The 25,821-nt window shown below is 38.2% G+C and overlaps 1 protein-coding gene across 7 annotated transcripts in view; it reads left to right on the forward strand.

The window, feature by feature from the left end:
* ABCA5 (ATP binding cassette subfamily A member 5) overlaps positions 1-25,059 on the forward strand; it is a 60,100-nt gene extending 35,041 nt beyond the window's left edge. For 5 of the 7 annotated variants that reach the window (XM_073311234.2, XM_073311233.2, XM_073311237.2 and 2 more), the window contains 18 exons: positions 1,341-1,478; positions 2,792-2,905; positions 3,659-3,829; positions 4,800-4,913; positions 6,102-6,239; positions 6,846-6,920; positions 7,813-7,904; positions 11,700-11,823; positions 12,685-12,802; positions 12,899-12,990; positions 13,158-13,333; positions 13,782-13,857; positions 13,952-14,046; positions 15,359-15,478; positions 15,834-15,983; positions 17,270-17,349; positions 19,038-19,093; positions 19,655-25,059. In XM_073311234.2, coding sequence (XP_073167335.2) covers positions 1,341-1,478; positions 2,792-2,905; positions 3,659-3,829; positions 4,800-4,913; positions 6,102-6,239; positions 6,846-6,920; positions 7,813-7,904; positions 11,700-11,823; positions 12,685-12,802; positions 12,899-12,990; positions 13,158-13,333; positions 13,782-13,857; positions 13,952-14,046; positions 15,359-15,478; positions 15,834-15,983; positions 17,270-17,349; positions 19,038-19,093; positions 19,655-19,762 — 2,037 coding nt within the window. In that variant the 3' untranslated portion in view covers positions 19,763-25,059. Of the gene's footprint in view, positions 1-1,340; positions 1,479-2,791; positions 2,906-3,658; positions 3,830-4,799; positions 4,914-6,101; positions 6,240-6,845; positions 6,921-7,812; positions 7,905-11,699; positions 11,824-12,684; positions 12,803-12,898; positions 12,991-13,157; positions 13,334-13,741; positions 13,858-13,951; positions 14,047-15,358; positions 15,479-15,833; positions 15,984-17,269; positions 17,350-19,037; positions 19,094-19,654 lie in introns of those variants that run through there. The other 2 variants (XM_078848730.1, XM_073311239.2) reach the window with 2 other exon arrangements.
* The last annotated feature ends 762 nt before the right edge of the window (positions 25,060-25,821 follow it).

Raw genomic sequence — 25,821 nt, forward strand, 5'->3', positions numbered from 1 at the left:
ATGCATGGCATTCTAAATCAATTATTTCATTTGTAAGTTATCCAGAATGCTGTGTTTACAGTCTATGTGCCTGGGATGTGAAAACATGAATGGTACCACAAGTGATTACATTTCTAGCTGAATCTAAGACTCATTCTTTGGTGTAATTGACATTGATTTCATTTAAATAAAAAACAAACCCTCAGATTTGCAGTCCTTCTAAACACCTTTCATTTAAAAAATAAAAAATAAAATAAAAGATATTTTAACGTATGATAACAATGGATTAATACTGTAAATGAGGGAATTTCTTTAAGTGTATTTTACTTAAACGGTCTTTTTAATTAAACATCAAAAACATCTGGGTGTTTAATATACTAAATCTGTGCACCCAACACGGTCTCTTTTCATATTAGACTGTCAGCTCATTCTCAGTTCACCTTCGCAGCTCACCCAAACTGCTCTTGCAACAACGCTCTAGTATGGAAAGAGAAGTGCGTGTCTTGGAGTGCGTGTATTAATATGTAAATCAAAGCACTGTCTTTCAAGTCCAACGTGTGATCTGAAGTGGAAGAACATGGTAAGGTTTGAAGAAACATGGATTGTACCTCATGTTACTAAGAGGAAACAATTTGCAACACGAAGGTCCTGCCTTTTGTTCCCATTTCTTGGTAAAGTTAACATCAAATTCCTCAGCTAGTGTAAATTGTTATAGCTCTGACTTCAGTGGAACTATAACTGTTTATACCAGTTGAATATCTGCCCCCATATGTCACAAGAGTGGTCTGAGGAAAAGCTCGGTGTAGCTCGAAAGCTCGTCTCTCTCACCAGCAGAAGCTGGTCCACTAAAAGATATTACCTCACCCCCCTTGTCTCTCAAAGACCATGGGACCCAACCCTGCTGCAACAGCAGTGCAAACAAGTATTAAAGTTAGATAACAACCAACCTTGTAGCTAAAGGGCACATTTTCATAAAGTTATTTTCATTGGAATTAATTTGGTTACGTTTCTGCCCTTTAGATTGTGAATATTTGTACTGCATTACTATACTTTTTAGGTTTCAGAGTAGCAGCCGTGTTAGTCTGTATTCGCAAAAAGAAAAGGAGGACTTGTGGCACCTTAGAGACTAACCAATTTATTTGAGCATAAGCTTTCGTGAGCTACAGCATCCGATGAAGTGAGCTGTAGCTCACGAAAGCTTATGCTCAGATAAATTGGTTAGTCTCTAAGATGCCACAAGTCCTCCTTTTCTTTATACTTTTTAGTAAGTTCTGTATTGTACAAAGGGTTTCTTCTAACCATAACCTTCAGTGCTAACCTTCATGTTGCAAATTTAACATGGAAAATATTTTTCTTTGTAGAGCTCCATTTTTACAGCTGTATTCAACAGCACTATGGTGCACTCTCTGCCTGTTTTGATGAACATCATTAGCAACCTGTTTCTCCGCAACTTAAATGTGACTGAGAATATTCAAATCTGGAGTAACCCATTCATTCAAGTAGGTGGAGTTCAAATCAGGAAGTATCATAGGCTTAAAATTGCCTAATTACAAAGGAAACGGTAGCAAAATCACAGTTGTGCATGCAGTTTTGTGGCTTTGACTATTTAGGCACTTCTTGAGGCTAGCCCTGTATTGGAGCATGTGACAAAATGTAGCTATAAGTCAGAACGATTCAATACATTTCTAAGCGTGGCCATTTAATTCAAGCCGATTTTATTACTATCTTTTTCACCATTTAAAGCTTCTAAGGTAATTAAATATTGCACATTAAGCAGTACAGCTTTGAATTTAAAAAATCATATTCAGATCTTTTTAAAGATAATTATACATAGTAAATATTTATATTATAGTGATGCCCGAGGGCCCCAATCCAGGGCACTCTACAAACATAGAAAAGAGATGTTTCCAAATCTAAGGACACAAACAGAGTATGAGTAGGGGGTTGAAATATGACACAAACTCAAATTAGTATGGTGATGAACTAGCACACCTTTGTTGTACTGTAGGTTTGGGCATTTTTAACTGGTGGTTGGAGGTAGCAAGAAAAGGAGTGGGAAAGGGAGAGGGCAAGAGGAGTGATCAGAGCTTGTCACCCACCTAGCTTTGATTAGACTGTGGTAGAGGTGAGTCATAAGGAGGGTTCTGGAACAGGATAAGGTAGAATTTTATCAGAGTTTTTCCCATGTATAAGCACACAGTTGTATAGGGTTGAGCTGATGGGCAGTAAGGCTGGGAATGTTGGCGGAACGAAGGTGGAGGTCAATGTTTTGGTGCGTTACTAGATCACCTGGGTAGGGTGGATCTCAGTTTTGAAGGGCCTTAAAGATAAAGACAAAGCGTGATATTCTAGTCCTGTTGAATTTAATGGGAGTTATGCCATTGACTTAATTGGGGCCAGGATTTTCACTCAAGAAGCTTGTATTTGATGGGGAGGTGAACGAGGAGCCAGAAGAGAGACTCAAAATGTGCGATAATATGATTAAAGAAACAAGATGATCTTAACAGCAGAATTCTCAATAGACTTGAGAGGAGCAAGGCTGCAGTAATCAAGGATAGCAAAGAGGCGGTTACAGTAGTCAACTATTCATAGTTGCCATTTTCTTTCTCTTCTGACCATATTATTTTATAAAGTGCAGAAAAATCTGCACAGGACTTTTATAATAAGTTGCAACTAAAGTGACATTGTTAGGAGTCTAGGTACAACAGCACAGGAAATCATGTTTAGAAATTTAAAAAAAAAAGTTTGAGGAGTTGTTTTTTGTCTCTAGTATATTCTGATTTCCCAGTGCCGAAGTCTAATTATTTTTCAGGAGACTGATGACACAGTTTTCAGACTGGAGGCTTTTTTTCAAGCGATGTTACTAGGAATCATTGTAACGGGGGTGCCACCATATTTTGCCATGGAAAATGCAGAAAACCATAAGGTAATCTTCAATTTGAACTATGCAGTTTGGGTCATTTTAAATCTTCAGTATGTAAACAAATATAAAACCTTCTTCTAAGGCCATTACTGGATGATATAATCATGCAGTAATAACTTGGTAATGGCTGTTGTCTGGGACGCAATGGTGGGATTATTCGTAGAGTATACAACAACTTCAGAACCAAGTGGTGTGTCAGAACTCCTCAATTTTCAAATAAATTTAAATGTGTCTGTTTACTGGATGCACCTACCCCAAGAATAAATGTACATAAAGTTATATTTTATATAAGACTAACAAGTAGTTGCAGAGACAAATTATATGACTCAAATACGAATGTGAGCTGAAACAGGGGATTTTTGCATATAGAAGAACTAGCTGTAGATTTGGAGATGGAATTGGGCACTCTAGTCTTTTCATAACCTACTACCAGCTGGATGCCTAGCTGAAACTAAAGAAAGTAGGATCATAGAGGGCACTCAGTCCATATTCATACTGGATGTTTTGCTTCTATCCCTTCTTCCCAAAACTAGCAAGTTCTTTTGTGGAAAAATGTGGATACACAGACCTCCTCCCCGGCACTTAAAAATTGCAAATTGGGAATAACTCCAGTGAAGACACTAGAATGACACTAGTGTAAAGCCTGTATATTTGAGAGCAGAATTAGGCCCAAGTTGTGTAAGCATTAATAAGAATTAACGTAACTGCCATTTGTGGCATTTTTGACACCTATTGTAATTTTATTTCCTCTAACAGATCAAAGCCTACACTCAGCTTAAGATCTCCGGTCTTTATCCATCTGCTTACTGGAGTGGACAAGCCATCATTGACTTTCCTTTATTTTTCATTATTCTTGTTCTGATGATAGGAAGCTTATTTGCATTTCATCATAGTGTTTATTTCGATACTTGGAAGTTCCTTGCTGTTGTAAGTCTAGTTTTATTTACTACTCTGTTCTCATTAAAGTTCTTTATCAAAGTATATAAGAAATATGACGTGTTCGTTTTTGTTTGCTGGTCGGAAAAATTTCACCCAATGGTATTTCACTGGAATTTGCCAGATCGCTGAAATCTAAATGTTTCATCGAGGCCGTTCAGTTTTGACAAAGTTCTGACAGAACCCAGTCTGCCAGGCAGATTTCTGTTGGAAACTTGACTGGCTTCCTACTAGCATGCCCACCTGCTAGGCTACTGGGGTTTCCAAACTCCCACCTTCACAGCAGCCTGCCTGGCAGATAGACAGCGAGCTGAGAGCCCCAGCTCCCACACTTACGGCTCCTTAACAGCTGAGGCTACAAGAGTACCCTGTTCTGGGGAAGCCTGCCAGGGTCCCCTGCCCTGAGGCTGGGGATCCCAGGCCTTCCAGGGTCCATACTTCTCGAGCCAGAGCTCTTCTCTTAGGTGAGAACTATGAAACTTTGAGTTTTCCTTTGACCTTTTTGTACTTGGCATGCTATCATTTGACTGCGGTTCCATCCCTCCCTCCAACATGCCTGCTCTTGTTTTAATTTCTGTAAAAGTTTGTGAAATTAATCGAGGATGAAACTTGCAATGCTTACCAAAATATGCATATCATTAGTGTTTATGTGAGACCCGATAGTGCCACTTGAGAAACGATTTAAATTTAACTGAGAGATGGGACTTGCTGCCCTGCTTGCATTTTTTAGCAGACAGTTTTAATAGCACATATCATGCTGAGTACAGCATCTCAAAACAATTAAATTAGCTTTTAACTGACAGAGGATCAACTGGAGATGAAAATGTACTCTAAAAGTATTCAGGCATTTACAAAATAAATGTCAATAACAGCTTTGTACCCCTGGGTATACGGAGTACTCTGACAGCATGGTATATGATGAATCTTTCTAAGAAATGTCTTTTTTTTTTTTCCCTTGTAGATCTTTTGCCTTATTGGCTATGTACCATCAGTAGTTCTGTTCACTTATGTGCTCTCTTTCACCTTTAAAAAAGTGCAAAATACCAAAGAATTTTGGTCGTTTATTTTTTCAATGGTAAGTCTGCCTCTTGTATTTAGTTAACTTTAAACATGTTTTCCCCTCAAGCCAAATCAACATTTTTTTTCAGTTATCATTTCTGGAAAATAATTCCCTCATATTTAAACCATTTGACATTGCTCGAACTTGCATCTGAAAAGGAGAGAAATTAAGTAAACGACAAAGGGTTTAACTATGAGGCAATATACATGTTTCTTTGCTTCTGTTCCTTGCCACAGCAACACACGCTTTTGAATAGTTATACTCAGTGTGGAATAAGACAAGGGATTACTTGTGTCACAATCTTGGGGCAGGCTGTTCTTTCAGAGAACATCTTCCAGTCCCTCGAGTGCACCCCTTTCTGGTAGCCAGCCTGTGCCTCCACTTCTCTTTGGTGTAGGATCCTGCAAGCCAACCACTTTCCAACCGGGTCTCTGGATTACACTTCTCTGGGTGCCAACCATGTTACCTAGTAGGTGCAGCTGAGCCAGAGTTCTATTTTTGGCAGCCTGTGGTCAGTAATAGTATGCAGAAGCAGTTTCTTCAAAACAAAGATGCTCGGATGGTACACAGTTGAGAGAAGTGGATTTAAAAATAACAAAGACCTATATGCATGTTGTCTTACCCATATTTGGCATTCCCCTACGTAGGCATGACAATGTTGGTGTCCCCCATTCTCTCTGAGCACCAAGTTACACATAACTTGCTCCCAGACCCTGGGTCTCAAGTCAGTCTGTCTGTATGTCAAGCCTTGCTGCGTGCTGACTGTGTGCCTGTTAGCTTCCAGCTGAGCTGACCGCTTCTTCCCTCGCTTTCTGCCAGGCAACCTTTTTAACCCCTCAGTGTTTTTTTTCATATCCGCCCTAGCCTTGAAATAGGAAAACGTGCTCATTTGGTCGGTGCCAGCCAGGTAGGTTCTTTCCCCCAGTTGAAGGCCCAGTGGGTACCTGAGAAGCTGTCTCATCTGTGTCATTGTTTTACCCATCCTAGGTACCTTTACAACCCCCCATTAGAGCCTGTTTTAACTGCACTGAGTCAGGCAGCAATATAAAATTGAACAAGGAAACCGAATCATACATAATGTTCATAAGAAATAATACAGACAATTTTCTAACTTGTCACAACTTGTATTAAATATTATAACCATGTCAGTTTGTGAGATAGGCTTGGATAAAAATACATGGCTTTTTTTTTCTTTTTTTTTAGACTGCTTTGATCTCTACTGCTGTCACTGAAGTAGCATTCTTTCTGAGATATTTCATGGTAACCACCATTTTTCATTATGTCTTCTGTGCCTTCATTCCCATCTATCCTCTTATTGGATGCCTGATTACTTTTATAAAGGTAAGCTTTTGGGGTGTTGGGATGTTGGCTGGTTCCTTTTTATAAGGAATTTAACTTGAGAACTTTGAAAGTCACTTCAAGGGCCCTAGTACATGGGCTAATAGAATGAATACATACATACATACATATATATAAAGTGAATGGGGAGTTTTGCCTTCTGCATTGACCTGTAATATGCCTGATGGCCATTTAATGGGTTATAAATAGCACCAACTGCTGAAAAAGTTTCTTTTATTATCCCCTTGTTGTAAGCTAAATGTTTTATTTTCAGAATCTGGAAGAAACAGAGCATTTGTTAAATACATAAAGGCAAATTCCATGTCCCTCTGTCTGTGGAGTTGAGCTGTTTTGATTACTGGGAGCCTGCAATTGACAAAATACATTGGTCCTGATTCTGATCTCTCTCTACATCCATGTAAACAAGGAGTGACTCCACAGAAGTCAATGGAATTGCACTGATGTAAAGCCAGTGCAAATCTGAATGAGGCTCATAAAGTGTATAAATAAAATGTCTTAAATAATTCATTATAATTTGCATTTAAATTTAGTTGTAAAATGTGGCATTTGATGAAAAGTTCTTTGTGTAAATATTCGTCACGTTGTCAGGTATCATGGAAACACCTACAAAAGAATGAAAAATACCATGACCCCTGGGACAAACTCTTGGTAGCAGTTATCGCGGTAAGCACCAGTTGTTTGTCAAATACGTTAGGAAATGTTAACTTTGAATGAAAAGCCACTTCCTAAAGACATTCCTGTTGTAAGGTGTTCAAGAATTTTATTTTTGCTTATAACAGATAGTGGATTAACTACTGCTCTGCAGCCAAAAAATGATTACAGAATAGGCAACAGCGGCATAAACTGCCCCACTCCCTCAGCTCAACACCTAGTGCCCCAGCAGTGTGGCTCAGCCCTACCCTTGGAAGATAAGACTGCTGATTGGGATCATGGAAGAGTTCAAACTTTGTGTGTTCGGTCATTAGCCTCCCTATTGAGTCTGCCAACGAGTGCCCAGCTGAGATGTTGTTTTTGTGATATAGTCTCTTGTCTGCTAGGAACTGGACTGAGACATACCGGCTCATTTAACTGAGTCCAAGTTACAGCCTTCACATAGTAACAAAGGGTCTGGCCTACGACAGATTTGAGTGGATTCTTTAAAAGAGAAAGTTGACATATCCAGTTTACTTAAAATAACGTATTCCTCTCCTCTCTGTTCTGTTTTGTGGGCCAAACTTCAGAAAACCATTTCAGAAATATTAATTAAAAAGTACTGATTTAAAACATATTTCACTCTTAAATAACTCATTTATATTTTATACAAAACTGGAAATATATTCTAATTATAACAACACAGAGCACTTATGCCATATGAAACAGTTTTTGGAAATATACCCATCTGACTTCCAATGGAATTAATTAGTGACGTGATTTCACTGCCTTGGAGTCTGTCATGAACACCTTCCTGCTGCGAGGGAATCAACATTTCATAGAACTCATCCCATGGACAACTGTTTTGGCCTCAAGGGGCTAGAAATGTTTTGATTAACTGTAACTGTTTTTCTGTCTGTTTTAGCCTTATTTGCAGTGTGTAGTGTGGCTGTTCCTCCTGCGATATCTTGAAGTGAAAAATGGAGGTAAATCGATAAGAGAGGACCCATTTTTCAGGTCTGTGTTGCTTAATAGGATCTCTTCTTCTTCTGTATTGAAAAAGCCATCTTAAGATAGTATTGGTAGCACTAACTGGGAGTAGCTAATGTGCAGCAGAAGGCCCACCAAAGATAAAACAAAAATCCTTTTGTCACTGGAGTAATATGTCCTATTGCATTATCCTGATGTTTTAAAACAGTGCAGACATTGCTTGTTCTGTACTGGCGATCATCCTTATATCAATACGTATGTCTCTGACATAATTTAGATAATGCTTTTCTGCTAGAACGACTAATAGAAGGATCATTCCCTCATAACATTTGTGTGTCCAACTCAGGTTAACTCTGTAAAATTGAAAGAGCGGCCATACTTGGTCAGACCAACAGTCCATCTAGCCCAGTATTCTGTCATCTCACAGTGGCCAGTGCCCAATGCTTCAGAGGGAATGAACAAAACAGGGCAACTCTGAGTGATCCATCCCCTGTTGTCCAGTCCCAGCTTTTGGGAGTTGAAGATTTACAGACAGGGGTTGGATCTCAGACTATCTTGGCTAATAACCATCAATGGACCTATTCAATGTGAATTTCTCATTCTTTTTTTAATGTAATTATACTTTTGGCCCTCACAGCATCCCATGGCAATGAGTTCCACTGCACTGTGTGAAGATGTGCTTCCTTATGTTTGTTTTAAATTTGCTGCCTATTAATTTAATCAAGTGACCTCTCGTTCTTGTGTTATGTGACGAGGTAAATAACACTTCCCTACTCGTTTTTTCCGCACCGTTCGTGATTTTATAGACCTTAATGGTTTCCCACCTTGTCTCTTTTTTCTAAGGTGAACATTTGCAGTCTTTTTAATTTTTCCTAGTACAGAAGCTGTTCCATACCCCTAATCATTTTTGTTGCCTGACTTTTCTCCAATTCCAATATATCTTTTTTGAGATGAGTGACCAGAACTGCATGCAGTATTCAAGGTGTGAGCATACCATGGATTTATGTTGTGGCATTACGATATTTTCTGTTCTATTATCTATCCCTTTCCTAATGGTTCCTCGCATTCTCTTAGCTTTTCTGACTGCCATTGCACAGTCAGACCTACAGTTAGAAAGTCCTACAGGTAAAAATTACAGGAAGGGAGCATTAACTGAAATAAGTATTATGTTTAGGGAAAAATGCTTGGTTTTCTAGACATCATGGATCACTAACAGATGTTATCAGACATTATCCACTAAATGGAGACAAAATATGGCAATGTTTTATGCATTATACCAGTGCAAAATATTATAGTATATAGAAGTGTTCTGGCTTTTAAATGTAAGAGCTTGTAACTGAAGCTATTCACGTACTATTGAAGTAGAAAATTTATAATTGCTGGCTTACTATAACTGACAATGGTGGCACTAGAATGTGTGGGCCAGATCCTGGGCTCTTAAGTCCCTTTTGTAGGTAGGTAGCTGAGGATTCTTTGGGCATATTGGATATGCCAGAGGTGAGAGGGAAGAGGAGCTGGAGTGGCTGCTATGACAACTTAGAGTAGCCCTTTGGTTGAATGGCTGCTTTTCTGAGGATCTAGTCCTATATGCAAACACTTGTTACTTACTTGACCGTTATTTTTAAAGGATTTTCAGAATTACGACTGGGAAGAACATATTACCAAGCTTTAATGCAAATATTTATATTACAAAACAATAGATATGCCCTCTGAAACAGATCTAATTCAAAATTTTAAACTGGCATTAATGAAATGTGTTTATTGCCTTACACTGTTTGACACTTCAACATTTACGTTTTCATTTAACCAGCATGAATAGTATTCAGAAATCGTGCATAAAAATCTGCATAAATGTCGCCGATTTGCATTGGTACATAGTTTTAACAATCAAGTGGTGATACATATTATGCAAGGTATAATACTTTACAAGAAAAAGAGCACCTGGACTGTGTCTTTAAACACCAATAAATTATGGCTTTGACAATCCTTACACTTTGATCTAAGTTTAAATTGTATTCATCAACTATATAAAAGCAAGTACAATATGCAAATTAATTATCCAGGCAGAAGATATACCTATCTCTTAAAATATTGAAGGAAGACCAATATTTGGACAATTTCAGAGTTCTGTCATTATGCAGACAAGGGCCCTGATCTTGCAAACCTTACCTCTGGGGGAATTCTGAGCCACTGTGCGTGCACATAATTAATGAGCCGTGCATATTTTTAATATTTTTGCACAGAAACAGCTTCTACTGAAAAGTTTTGGCAATTCTACCTTATGCCCACCAGAGGGTGCTGTGGCAATAGAACACAGCAGCCTCTGCCAGTCAGCTAGGGAGGAGAAAGAGCCTGCAGAGCCTTCTTCACAGTGCCTGTAGGCCAGGTCGGGAGACAGAGGCAATGGGGAGACAGACAATGTGGGGCTGCTGGGGGTGGGGGTCACAGATAGGGGCTCATAAGGGCTGGTGGGGGAGGACAGCCTGGGACAGGGGCTGAATGGGAGTGGAGGTGCAGGGCCACATGGGGCTGGCAGGTGGCTGAGTGGGGGCACAGAGGCATATGGGGAGGAGGTGCAGGGCCACGTGGGGATGGGGGAAGTGGGTGACTGAGTGGAGGTGGAGGGACATGTGGACAGGGGGTGCAAGGACACATGCAGATGGGGGGAGTGGGTGTCTGAGTGGGGTGAAGGGACACATGTGCCTGACTGAATGGGAGAGGCTAGGGGTCAGCCAGGGTCTGCATGGGGGAAGCTCCCTAACAGTCCCTTCCCTCCCCTCCCCTCCCCTGCCAAAAAAACCCTCTTCCATACTTTTCCCACCCATACCAAACAACCCTCCAAGTTCACACCCAGACATCTTCCCAGCAATTATTTCCCTCTCCCTCAGCTCCTCCATTACCCCTCACTCCCTCCAGCTTTTTCACTGCTTCTGCGGGTAGGGAGGTGTGGGAAATATGGTTCTGTATTGTAGTTTAAATGAATAATTACTCAGAGTTCTGTATTAATATGGCTAGTAAGAAATCTATTTGTCGTCAAATATTTTCTGAATCTTTTTTGTCATCTGTATTGTTACAGACATACTTGCTGACAAGTATTTTGAAATAAATGACCAAAAATAATTGAAACTGGTGTGATTATATGGTGTTATATTAACAAATAAAATATGCAGAATTTGAAAATACTGTGTGCAGAATTTTAATTTTCTGTTGCAGAATTTTTAACTTTTTGGCGCAGAATTTCCCCAGGAGTAAAACCCTTGTAACTGGTCAAATACCTGCTCATATGTGTTAACAGGATTGGGGCTGTAGTGGGAAAATTTTGACTATGGGCTGTGGCATCTATCTGCACACTGTTCCTAGAGGCTAATAGAAATTGTACAGCTATTTCATCATAAACGGCTTTGGAGATTTACCTCATTCTTTATAACAGTAAGACCAGTGTAACCGTTGTGAAATAATTTTAATATTCACCGGTTTCTGTAGCTAAGAATCAACAGGAAAGGGCTTTGTTTACGTTTAAATGACCTGATTTTCTATGGCGTGACCTAGCAGTAGCCTTACTTTAGTGCAGTTTTTTGGCTTATTCCCTTTGATCGCAGTTCTTTTTAAGTGACAACTGAATTTTATTTTTTTAAAGACTTGTTTTCCACTGGTTTTTTTTCTCCCCATTCACATATGGCTAATTGCATGAGTTTATTGCCTAACAAACACAAAGGACTTGATCTTTCTGTCCATAATCAGGCAGCTCTCCAGTGAAATCCCTGGAAGCTTTGTCTGTTTAAAGACGACTGAACAGAAATTAATATTTGTTCCTCTCTTTAGAACTACTACAAAGATCAAAACATGGAAATTTCAAGATGATCCACATAATGAGAATGAGGATGAAGACGTAAAGGCAGAGAGGTTGTGGGTTAAAGAAAAGACAAGCTGCCAGAGCTCTGACGAGGTAATTGTGTAATTATGATTGAATCACAGGGGACAGGGTGAGATCAGATAAAATTGCTATCAAGAAATCAACATATGCCAGCTCTGAAATAATAAATTAATGCTTAATTGGAAATATTAGAACTAGATATTGTTTTTGTCTTCTGAATTAGTTACTACTTTGAATTATTTTGTATTAAAAAGATTCAGATGAGCAAATAGGATTCTATTTTTTTCACGTGAGTTGACGTCAGTACTTATTTTCTTTTGTTTCCAGTGCCTTCCTTGTTTGTGTCTATTTATTTGGTTTACCACCTCTTACCCATGGAAAAACCTAGAATTCTTGCCCTAAGAACAGCTCTGTGTCTGGTTGGGTTGGTACTTTTAGATTCCAAGCTAATGGGTACTCACACTTCGGGCTAGTAGGAGTTAGGTGCATCATGCCACTGAGATCAAGCCTTGAGGAGGAGGAGATGTGCTGTGTATTGCATATGAGCAGCTCTGACAGCAATTTTGAGCATAATTCTGCTGCTGCTTCCTAAGAGTTGTTGTCTGCATAGGGATCAGGTGCAGAATCGGACCCTTAAAATGGTTTTGCAGCATATAGAGACAATGAGGACTTAGAAGTGAAAAACAGGGACTCTGAGTGGAGATAATGGTGATAACCCCTGCTTGTGCCTAAGTGTAGCCATGGTGAAGCAGAAATGTAATGATTTACTAAGAAGACAGGAATATCTAAATCTCTCTGTCTAACCTCGGTAAATGTAAAAAAAAAACCCATATTTTATTGCGATAAACTTTCAGTTTGTCCATTGGCGCGAGTGCTTTTGTCATTTATATTTTAAAAAATAATTCAGTTATTATATTATCTTCTGTTTTTTAGAAACCAGCAATTCTGGTCAGCAGTCTGCATAAAGAATATGATGAAAGGAAGGATTTTCTTCTTGGGAGAAAAATAAAGAAAGTGGCAACTAAACACGTCTCTTTTTGCGTAAAAAAAGGTTGGCGTTAAATTAGTTACCATTGAAGTACTATATTTTGTTCCTGGAATGCATGGGTAACACTCTGTCTGTCATTTATGTATTTATTTTATTCAGGAGAAATACTTGGATTGCTAGGACCAAATGGAGCTGGAAAAAGCACACTGATTAACATGCTGGTGGGAGACGTTGAACCAACTGCTGGCCAGGTGCAGTATGTCGCTGCGAACTAATAGAAAAGGAATTGGGCTATCTATTTTTTGTTTATTGTTTTCTTACCATTTTGGTCACCAGCATCTCTAAATAGTTTTTGGTCTTTATAGAGACAAGCAAAGCCTATGAAAATACTGTTGAGTAAGGCCTGTCTTTTCCATAGGTGCTGATGGGAGACTATTCTTTAGGATTGAATAGTGAGGATCATTCTGCTAAATTTGTGGGATATTGTCCTCAAGTAAATCCACTTTGGCCAGATATTACGTTGCAGGAGCATTTTGAAATATATGGATCTGTCAAAGGAATGAGTAAAACTGATGTGGAAGAAGTTGTAAAACGGTAAAAATGAATTTCAGCATTTTTTGCTTGCACTCATATTTTAGCTGGGTTCTAATAGGTTAATAGTCTACAATAGATGTCATAGGTTTCTTGTGCTCTGTTTTTGTCTGACTATAGTAGACTGCTTTTAGCAGTTTTGAGCAAGAGGTGACTATGGTTTGGAAGGGACAAACCCAACAATATGTAATGCCTTTGATTTTTATATACATCCAGCTTACTCAGTGATTTCTAAGTGAGAGGCATAAGATGTAGCAATGTAAAAACTTTTATAAGGATTTTTTTAAAAAACATTAGAATAATTTTTGTAATTAGCAGAGTAACCAGTTATTTAACAATTGTACTAAGAGAAATGACAAAGCATATTTTGAGGATTAATAATCTATCTGCTTTCTTAAACAATGTTCTCAGTGATTGATGAGACAGATATTGTGCATTGGGTGTTTTGCAGCATTGCAAGTGCCCTTGAGTTGAAAAACCATCTACAGAAAACAACAAAGAAATTAGTGGTTGGAATTAAACGCAAGGTATGAAGAAGGTTTTAAAAGAAGTTGAATTCAGTATTTTCATAACATGAGGCCTATTGTGTAATCATATTTAACCTTCCTTCTTTCATGTCAGTTATGTTTTGCGCTAAGTATGCTGGGTAATCCCCAGATTACGTTGCTAGATGAACCATCTACTGGTATGGATCCTAAAGCCAAACAGCACATGTGGTGAGTGTAACATTATGCCACACTTTTTTTAAAAAAAGTCTACATTGTAGGATAATATGATAGTAATATTCTTACTCCAAAGGTCACAGTGGTAACATGCCATAGATTAGTATAGCCAAATCATGTATTTATTCTTCTTTCCAGTCATGTGAATAACTTGCTGTTAACATTAAGGAAGGCTACCTCTGTGCACTGCCAAGAATCTAGCTTTGTATAAACTGCTTGCCTCTGCATGTTGTCTTCAAATCATTTGCAGATTAATAGCTTATTTGCCTTTGAAGCTAAATCTTTCGTTTGATTTATAACAATCAAAAGCATACATTCGCAACTCAGTGCTTTCACAGCAACTTAAAATTCATAATTAGAATACAATAATAACATAATTAGAATACAAAGGACAGAAAGAATAGACTCCTCCATAATATTGGCCCATTGAGGAATAATAAACCGAGCTCCTCAAATTCATCCTCTTCCTACAGCTGTCCCTCCCCAGATGCCTAAGAAACTAGGTAGGTTTTGTAATGTGATGGGAAGGAGAGTTCTTTTAAGAGTTGTGGGACTCTCTTGGGTAATGCGAAGCTACAAGGTTAAACCAAAGGAGCTCCAGTTTGAGTTCCTCTGCTTGTCACCAGTGTGGTAACAAAGGCTGGAGAAAGAGGCAGTGCCTCTGGAAGCCAAGTAGCAAACCATTTTGTGTTTTTGATACAGGATATACCATGCTTGTCATAGTAATGTCCAGGGGATGAATTCGAGAGCCAGCTGACAAATTGCAGAACCATGTGATAAAATAATTTATCATGCACATTTGATCATTGCAACTGCTCTTTTCCTGCTAACCCATCTCTCCTAGAACTTACTCTGACAATCCAAACTTCTGAGTAGCTTCTTTCATCATTTTAAAGAAAAATAACCCACCAAAGAAATGTTTCCTCCTTTCTCCCCAAATTGTGAAATTTCCTCCCAGAGGCCAGCATAGGCAAGATTTAATACAGGATCAGTAACTGCTTCTGTGTGCCTTCCCAGTATTGACTTTGCATTTTAAATTAGCGTTTTCTTTTAATAATAAGGCTGTTGGGATTAAGAGACTAGTGGGCGTCCAAAGCCCTGCAAAATACTGACATTAATATATTTTAATTGAGAATAACTGAAAGAAATATATACATTTGCTTTTCTTTGCCCTAGAATGAAAAAAGCTGATCATGTGGCTGAGGAGTTTGTGTTAATTATAACTAAAGTATTATTTCCCCAACATACGACATGTCATGTTAAAGGTAATTTGTAGCTGTAGTTATTATTTTTCATTCATTTTCAGGAGGGCAATTCGAGCAGCATTTAAAAGCAAACAGAGAGCAGCTATTCTGACCACTCATTATATGGAAGAGGCTGAAGCTGTGTGTGATAGAGTTGCAATCCTGGTGTCTGGACAGTTAAGGTATTGAGGACTTTAGTCGTCCAGGGATATTTGGAACTTTTGCATAAGAGAAACATGGTGTGTCTCAGCTTGAACACATTTATAGCATTCAAAAAGTACAGCCACATTTGTATTCATCTCAAGCCTCTCATAAAATCATGCATCCGATGAAGTGAGCTGTAGCTCACGAAAGCTTACGCTCAAATAAATCTGTTAGTCTCTAAGGTGCCACAAGTCCTCCTGTTCTTTTTGCGGATACAGACTAACACGGCTGCTACTCTGAAACCTGTCATAAAATAATCTAATTCCTAAAAAGAAACGATTGAAAACAGCTCTGCTATATATTTATCTCTATATTTGTCTCAACGATCTGTAGGTGTATTGGTTCAGTTCAGCATCTAAAGAGCAAATTTGGCAGAGGCTATTTCTTGGAAATTAAATTAAAAGAAACAGCAGGTGTACAACAGGTGGCGTTTCTTCACAGGCAGATTTTGCACATCTTCCCAAATGCAAATCATCAGGAAAGGTAAAAAGTTATTAAATAGAGCGATGAAATAAAAGTTATTAAATACAGTCCTTACAAGGAAAAATATATATTTGTATTAATGCATGCTTCATTTTTGTCAGTGTGTTATGAATAAGTAATTAGTGATATCATGTTATCCACATTTTAAATAAAATATGTACGAAAATAAGCCTACAAAAGAGAACATGTCGTGAAAGCTAGCAAAGAAAAATACCTTTATTGATAGCAAGACCAAAATTATGCTTTTGTAACAGTTGTGACCTGGTAATTTCCTTGCTGAGAGTGACCTCTTTCCCACTCCAAGAAATATGGATGGTACCTATAGTCCTGCAAATGTCTGAGCTGCCTTCAGCCTCTTCTAGGAGTGCTTGGTCCACATCCCTTTTGTCCTGTCATCAAGAGTTCTTCCATAAATTTATTCGCAAAAAGAAAAGGAATACTTGTGGCACCTTAGAGACTAACCAATTTATTTGAGCATTAGCTCATGAAAGCTTATGCTCAAATAAATTGGTTAGTCTCTAAGGTGCCACAAGTACTCCTTTTCTTTTTGTGAATACAGACTAACACGGATGCTACTCTGAAACCTGTCATAAATTTATTGAAACACTAAATTACTTGAATTTCTGTCAGTGGATAAATGCACACTCTTAACAGTAATATCTTCTTCTAATTTGTTTACTGTTCACAAGGACCCAGGAAAAGCCTATCCTAGAAATACCCAAAGACTTTTTTTCAGGTGGGGCAGTATTTGGTGGAGAGGTCAATCTCAGAAAGGAGATCATCTGGTGACAGATTTTTCCATTCTGGATCTTTACCCCTGCCCCGGTCCAAGAAATTTGGGATGTAACAAACACTTGTCAGGTGACTCTGTCAGCCTCTTAATTCTTAGGATGTGACCTTGGAGTTTCCCTTTTTAAATGGACTAAACCAGGTGGTTGGGAGATTTTTGAACTGTCCACCAGAGAGAATACCTGATAAGTGAGGACAGTGCAGATGATTCTGTCTCGAGTGCCAAAGGGGGGTGACACAGAATTTTGATGGTGTCTTGAAAGGAGTCCTGGCTGGTGCGTCTGGTTCTGGCCTTTGTCAGGTTAGTGGACCAATAATCTGATCCACAATGGCAATTCCTATGTCCCTGTGTCACTATATGATTAGCTTGCAGTGCTTTGCCTCCTCCTTGAGAAAATGAACTTACGCTTAGTCATGTGAAACTTTTTTCTTTCCTTTTGCTTTCAGCAATTTTGGCCTGGGAAAATCTCACACTGTATTTTATGGGTTTTTTTCAGTTTTGCCTCCATTTTGGCATATAAAATTCCTAAGGAAGATGTACAGTCGCTCTCTCAGTCTTTTTCTAAACTGGAAGAAGGTAAGGCCAAGTATTTGCCAAGCAAATGAGGTAAATAGAAATCATTTTGCCTATTGTGCAGCCTGAAATATTCTCCTTGATCCTGTGTACCATGTACCATTACTCTTCTTCACATCTTTCCTCAAAATCCACTTGGTTCAGTTAGCTTTTTAATGCTAACCTCCATTCCATGACTCCTGCCCTTTTAACTTTATTTCCTCATAACCCATTAACTTCTATAACCCTGCTTTACTCTTAACCTATGTACACAATTCAAGGTAAAAAGAACTAAACAGATGTGAATGCAACAAGGACCTGGTTCAGTTCCCATCTCAGTCTATAAGTACCTACAGTGGACGAATATATTTAATTCTAGAGTGTTCTTTAATCCAGCAGACAAAGAACACAACAAGCTTCAATGACTGAAAGTTGAACTTAAAAAAAATCAAACTGGATATAAGATGCTAATGTTTAACTGTAAGGGTAATTGTCCACTGGAACAGATTGCCAAGAGATGTGGTAGATTTTTCATTGTTTAATCTTTGAAGTCAAATTGGATGCATTTCTTAAAGAGATGCTGTGGTAAATCAATGGCCAGATGGCGTTTTATAGCCTATGTTATGCAGTTCAGAGTAGATTAACATAATAGTCCTTTCTCACCTTAACATCTCTGAATATGTAAAGTCAGTGGTGTTGATCAGACCCCAAAAGTTTTATATCACTGTAATCTTGTCTTTCCCATATGCCAACCACCAAATGCACACAGTTTTGTGAGTCATTGCAATATTGAACTCAGATTATATATTCCTTTTGAAAGAAACCCTTTTTGTGTTTGTCTGAATATCTACTCTCACAGCCCTGGCGCTGTACAGATAATTTAAACATCATCCCTAGGAGTCTGAGAACTACGTTGTATTAGCATATCAGTTCAAAATGCCTGGAGCTTATCCCTTCTCTCCCCCCCCTTTTTTTTTTCTTTTTGCAGGGATATCAGGTTATGGCTAGGAGGGGTCACTGGGTTTCTCAGTGGGAATGGAGAAAGTTTATGGTGGTTGTAGCCTGTTATCACAGAGGTTAGGGCTTGGGAGTTGAAGCTAAACCCATAACAGTTTTTACCTGTGGAATAAGACCTTGCTGCTCCTCATGCAGCCCCAAGACACCTTCAGAGGGCGAGCCTGACTCCGTACATGAGAGGAAGGTCTTGGAGAGGATTTTGACTGGATACGAGGGTACCCAGACACCTTTAAGGCTTTCAAAGAAAATAGGCCATAAGGACTGAGGATCAACAGATTGAATGTTGATAAATATATTCCAAGGTATAGTGTTAAACCAGTTCAGTAAAGATGCAGCTAGAGTCCGTTACACAAGACATAGTGTCGTGGGTTTTTTGGTACTGCTGGATGGATGACACTGTCAGTGATTCTTTTCCACGTCTAATTTCTACGACTGTGTGGATGCCACCTTCCAGTCTCTGTTCCAATCCCCTCCCACTCTGGAGAGAGGGAGACTGCAACCTAAGACCTGAACCAGTTGCTCTAACATGGCATTGCACTGAGCTGGGCCATCTAATTGTAAAACTCCTCTGTATTTTTAGTGAATTTAACAATAGATATTTGAATCATTTAATAATACAGATTTAAATAAAGTCCTTTTGAGGCATTTGATGATTAATTGTTCTTAAATGTGCATTCTTTTAATCCTTTTAACAGCCAAACATGCCTTTAATATCGAGGAGTACAGCTTTTCTCAAGCAACCCTGGAACAGGTATAGGAAGCAAATTTTATTTCATAATTGTAAAAAAAAAAATATCTGTGGATTATAGTTTTATAGGGTAAAATTTTCAAAAGTGCCAAGTAAGAGCTGAAGTGCCATTTCCAAAAATGAGATAAACATTTAAGAACATAAATCCCATTGACTTTCAAAATAAGAGTGTAAGTAAGAGTCAAAAACAAAAGGCATGGAAACTACAACGATTGGAACAAAGCAAATCCCTGTCGTTAGGAATTACTAACTTTTGATTAAATAAATTCCGTGTCATTTGCCTGCGCAAACTGGATAAATCCATGGATTTATTATTGCTGACACTGGATACTCTGCAACTTGCATCTGGTACAGGCTACTTCTTCTTCTGTTGTGTTATAGTAACAAAGAAATCTTAACTCTCCATTCTGAAGGGTCAGTATACCTATTCAGATACTAGTGCAATAGGTCCCACTTTTGTAATTCGTTTCCATTAATTTTATTTGATTGGTAAGCACTCCAATCCTTGCAGTCTGAATGCTCTTACACTGAATACACTGTTGATGCCATTTTCGTCCGTTTTAGGTTTTTGTGGAGCTTGCTAAAGAACAAGAAGAGGAAGATAATAGTTTTGGAACCTTAAACAGCACACTTTGGTGGGAAAGAACACAGGAAGACAGAGTCATTTTTTGAGCTCTTTAAATACTGTCAGATTCAATAGATGTACACTATACAGTTCACTTTTGTCTTTTTTTGTTTCTTGTAATGTGTGCTGAGTGCTAAGAAAGCAGTTGAGATTGAGAAAAATATCTGACTTGAAAAACAAAAATAATAATTGTAAACTTCAAGCATATTTCCCCTGCCTGGACTTATCCATCAATGTTATGCAACTGTGGGAGTGCCTTTATTTGTGAGGACTCTTATTGCTTGCATATAATTGGTCTGTTTTTTAAAATTTCTGATCCACTCGCCTTACTCTGTCCTATTTTGAAGTGATAATGGTAAATGACAATTTAGTCCTTTATAATTTCCTGTTTGTTTTGGTCAATCTGTGGTCTATGCTTCTAGAAACTCCAACCTTGAGCTTGTTCAGCTATTCAGTGTGTGATATCAGTATATAATTGCTCAACTCCAGGATCAAACTTCTGCCTTGCTTATCTTTCAAGAGGGAGCTTCCAGCAAAGGCAGGGGTCCACAGAACCAGGGCAGCACCACTAGAAAAGAGTCACAAAAATAGAAGTCAGCACAGAAGATATAGCAATGCCAGAAGTCAGTGACTTGTCTGAGTTGGAGTAAGCATGTAGATATAAGGTAGATGTTTAAAGAAGTCAATTTTGAGCTTTAACTGCCCGATAGTGTTCTGGTAAGCTTTATCGTCACTTCCTCTACATAAAATTCCATGTAGACTAGATTGCTATACAGACAACTCACTTAACTGCCTGATTCCAGGGTTCATCATGGAATATGATGCTGGTTAGTTCAGCCTAAATTGTTTATATGATACCAAATATCGATACCTAAAATTCAGTTAACTTATATGCTGACTTTAAATTCCCATTGGATCCTGCTGATCAAAATCCTGATGCTCCTGTTTGGTATGGTATATCTCAGGTCAACTCTCCTTATCCAAAATAATCAGTATGATACCACAGTGCCTCCATAACGGATCCTGCTCCATCACCTCGATTCTTGAGTTTATTTGCTGTATCTCAGTTTTAAACTCCTCCTCTTTGTGCCATATATGGACTTTAGTATCCAGATGACCATACTCGTTAGTCTCTTCTCATCATAATGTTCCTCCAGTCCTATGCTGCTTCAGAATGTGTAACCTGTGTGTGTGTTTTAACTAATCTCTGCTTTTTCCCTTGTTCTCTGCCCTCTTCTGGGCTAGCACCTCCCTGGCTGATCAGTAGGCACATGATCTATAGCATACTGATGAGGGACACAGCTGTCACCTCACAAACTTGCTTGGAAGAGGCCAGAGGCCCTTTTTGCTTTTTTAAAAGAGGGGGGAAAGGAAATTCAACATTCATCGCTAAATAGGGCCCTAAATTATATAATAAACTTAGCTTGGGATCCACTCAACAGAAAAATATTTACACATTAGTATAATATGGCACGTGGTTAACCATTATGAACCTTTTTAATGCAAATTGGCAAGTGTAACTCTAATCAAGTTACCTTTGTAGGTTGCGTAAAAATGTATAATGCATGCACTTGTAAGTTTAAATGTGGTTTGCAAAGCTGGATAGGTTCCTTTGAGTCTATATTTGTAAAAGCGTGACCACCAAATGAATATATCTTTATGGAATTTGCATAAATGTGAGCATTTCTAGTTCTATTCTTTGTTAAAACAATCTGTTTTGTTGAACACGTGTTCTAACACACGTTTAAAAGGCATTTCTTTAGGTGTGTTCATTTTTTGTGACCATGAATTTACAGGCTTGTGCACCAATGCTTTCTAATCTATCTTTGTTGCAATAGTAATGAGGCAATACAATACCATGTCCAGTTCACTGAGAGTGCTTTCTTATTTCTATCATGCTCATTTTGTCTCATCATAAATCAAAAAGGGTAAACTCCAAAAGCAGATATTGTCTTGTCACTAAGAAAACTTTTGTTTGTTATCTGGCAAAATTGTTCTCTGTCGAAGAAATAATAAGAGAGCCCATGTGTGGTTCAGCATCCTCAGATCTGAGAGTAAGTATTAATCCTGTGTGTGTTCCAAAGAAAAAATCTTTGATTTAAAAATTGAAAGAATCAATTCATCTAATTGGCTATTTAATCTGAGCTTTTTAGAATCAAAATTTCAGGTTTTTGAACAATTGATTGCATTGTAGAATGTATTAATTGAAATGCACTGTGCAAATATTCGGTATATCTGAAGACACATGACACATAAAACATATCAGTTACATATGTTTACCTTAAGATTAGAAAATTCCTATCATCTTCCTTTCTAAAATGTTCAGAACTCAGAAAACTATGCTCTAAGGCAAACATTTGTGTACCATTGGGCAATAATTAATGTAAAATTGATTGCTTAATTCTGCCTGTGTAGGCTCCCATTTATTTCAATGCAAGTCTTATAATTGACCCAGTGGGGGCAGGAATGAGCCCTATATGTGTACAGTTTTTGCTTCTTTCTCTGTACATCTAGGATTGCATGGAATGATGTGGATCTTGTTTTCTTACATATTGCACTTGAGCCTGTGAATCCCACTTAGACCTTGATATCCTGCGTGGAGGTGCGATCCCTCTGCTGAGTGGGAAGGGAGAGGGCACATTACCTTTCAGGAGCTGGTACACAGTCAATCTGTCCACTTTAATAAGCCATATATCGTGGAACCGTCTTGCACTGAAATGTGCAGTAATGTAACTCAGTTTATATTGAAATAGAATGATTGTCCGCTGAATTGTTTTAAGGCACTGACTGGGCCAAATTCTGCTCTGTTACACTGATGCAATACTATTGCTATTGTTGTAGTGTATTTATTTAACACGTATATTGCAGTAGCATCTCGAGACTGATGCCCCATTGTCCTGGGTGCTGTACCACTGTATAGTGAATGAGAGTCCCTACCCAAAAAGCTTGCCACTGACTTAAATCAATTGATTGGATTGCAGTGACAGAGCAGAAGTTTGTTCAATGTAATAAGAAAGTTTCTCTGTATTTTATAACAAAGATGAGGCTGAGCATAATAATTACCCAGAGCTTGTGTTGATGTGCTGTCTTTATCCCATTTATTCTACATATCTGTTTTACTCTGGAATTTTCTTTATCACTACATGATACCCCCCTACTTCGGACTTCATATCTACTGACATCATATCCCATTGCTTACACTCTTAGGATCTCATCCGAAAACCTATTAAATCAATGTACATAATAGGAGCCTTTCCATTGACTCCAGCGAACTTTAGATCATGCCCCTCGCATCAGATCCTCCGTGAATGAGTAATAACCCACACTACACATTCGTTATATGAATCCAAGGTAATGCTTATGCCTTATATCTTGCCAACATACTATTATTTTTTTGCTTTTTATCATCTTCAAGGAAACCTGTTCTATAGACGAACTTTACTTTTCGATAAGCATTGGGTAGTTTTTGCAGTCTTATTTGGTTAATATGAGAAATCTGATGTAGCATTGTTTCACTTTTTTCGCATTCAAATACATTTTGAAAGATAATAAATCTAGTTAACTCTCACACAGTGGCACATTCAATACGTATCCGTGGCCAGCAGCAGACATAATAGCTTCAGAAAAACACAACTGGCCAAAAGGATTGAAAACTTAAATATAATATTGAACCTTTTCTTTCTCCAAAAGATCATAGATAATAGACTTAGGGAAATCCTCCATCCTCCTGCCTTTGGGCAGGTACGACATTTGTCTTATTCCCAGAACCAAATTTTTTCCAGACTGTACAGGTTAAATTCCCTAATCCTTCTCTACAAATTTATACATGCTAATCTTGACCTTCCTGCTCCCTAGAGTTTTACAATATTAAACAGGGGGGAGGGATAGCTCAGTGGTTTGAGCATTGGCCTGCTAAACCCAGGGTTGTGAGTTCAATCCTTGAGGGGGCCATTTAGGGATCAGAGGCAAAAATTGGGGATTGGTCCTGCTTTGAGCAGGTGGTTGGATAGATGACCTCCTGAGGTCCCTTTCAACCCTGATATTCTATGATTCTATGAATATTATTCTTCAGGATGAAGTGCCCCAAATTGTAGAGTGCTCCATCTGGCCTCATTTTGCCCAGTCTCTAAACTCATGTCAATTAGGTCACTTCTGCCTTTCAGTGTGTTCAGAATTACTCCAACATGGTGTCATCTATATTATTAATGTACAGTTTGCTCTTTCTTCTGATGTATGGCAATACTGTGTTTGCCAGGTTAGGACCCTTTGTTATACCTGATGCCTCTTTCCAATTTGATTCTCTTCTCTTTCATCTATAATTCCTCTGTTGATCTATAGCCATTCAAAGAGTTTTGTATTCTATCATAATAGTCAAGTAACATTGTTCTGACTTTTCAAATAGGGTTTGATTTTCTAATAGGTTTGTCACTAACTTTTTCATGATCCATATCAAAGGCTTTATTGGAATCTAGGAGAAATGTGCCTAGAATTGTTCTCATCTACACTGCAGTAACCCCATTGATGGTTACTCTGAATTTACAGATATAAGTGAGAGCAGAATTTGCCCCATTAAGTCCACTAGATATGTGGTGCCTAATAGATCTCAAAAACAGAGGAAATTATATGGAAGATCAAATATATTGAAATACAGTGAAAGACAATTGATATCAGCTTAAAACTTTAGAACTAAAATGTTACATTTGCGCTCAGTGGCTTTTGTTGGTATTTTAGTACTATAAATAATAAACTGAACTCAAATTGTACATAATAGAGAGGTAATACAAACCTCAGATGACAGTATAACAGGAAGCCAGGTAGTTGTGGATTCTTGCTCCAGGTCTGACCCTGATGATGCTGGGTGACCTTGGACAAGTAACTTAGTTCCCCTGTCTATAAAACGGATATAGTAATACTTATCTACCTCACAGGGATGTTGTGAGGATCAATTAGTTAAAGTGTCTACAAAACTTTGAAGATAAAATTGCTTTAGTAGTATTATAAGGATTTATTTTTGTATTGGTGTTCTAATAACTCAGATTTTGCTCACATTATCATGAGAAATCCTTATTTAAAATATACTGTACAGTTGCATGTAGTTTATCTATATGATATGTGCTATATTCTTTCATAACAGGATAATTTTTATTTAAACATTGTTAGCATTCTTTAAATGTATATTGTGATATTAGTCATATGCTTTCTTGGGCATTTATGTTGTTTAATTTTGTACATGTTTATTTTTCTTTTATCATTTTGATGTATTTGTAAAACAATTAGCAATTATTTTTGTTTTTCCCAATAGAAAGTGCTGTTGAAATAAAGATGGCTGGATTGCTAATGCTCACGCCTTTACAATGTATCTGTTTTTCTGCTATGCTAAGTATAAGGAATAATGGATAAAATATTCAAAAGCGCCAAAATGACTTAAGAGCATCAATCTTGTTCATCTTCAATTGAACGTAGTCTCCTAAGTCACTTAGGGCCATGACAATGGGGTTGTATAGATGATATGTGTCTACCTGTAATGCATTCAGCCATTATTTCTAGTAGCTGGAAAGTTCATACCTTCATGTCCTAAAGTGAATTTTCAATTTTTACATATTTTTATCTTTTGCTATTTATTTAGTTCCCATGAAAAGTGCTGGACAGACACCCCCAAGGGCTGAGGTCCTCAAGCCACAGAACACGTACAGCAAAGGCAGCAACAACTCAAGTTTCTCCACATTGCCTGGCCAGTGCGCCGAAATTTTATTCTAGAAGGATCACCTCCTATGGGGGTGGGGGAGGAATGCAGTGCTTGCAGAACGGCTGTAGGGTACATGCCCGGGTGCATACCCACAGGGTTCAAGTGTGTTTTGACGTGCGTAAGCAGTACCTCAATGTCTATGCTGCTATTTATACCCGTGCTAGGGGGCATGCAGTGTATATACTTTACATGCCACCGCAAGGAGTGTGCTGTGTAGACATAACTTGAGAGAAGGGAGTTAATTCACCCTGGTCCATTTAATCCTTGTCCACCTTATTGAGACTTCCAAAAAGCTTTCCAATTATGGTGATGTGATTTGTGATGCGGACACTTAGGAATTGGACTATGACCAGCAAATGC

This window comes from Lepidochelys kempii, chromosome 14 (assembly GCF_965140285.1).
Source record: "Lepidochelys kempii isolate rLepKem1 chromosome 14, rLepKem1.hap1, whole genome shotgun sequence".
Lineage (NCBI taxonomy): Eukaryota > Metazoa > Chordata > Testudines > Cheloniidae > Lepidochelys > Lepidochelys kempii.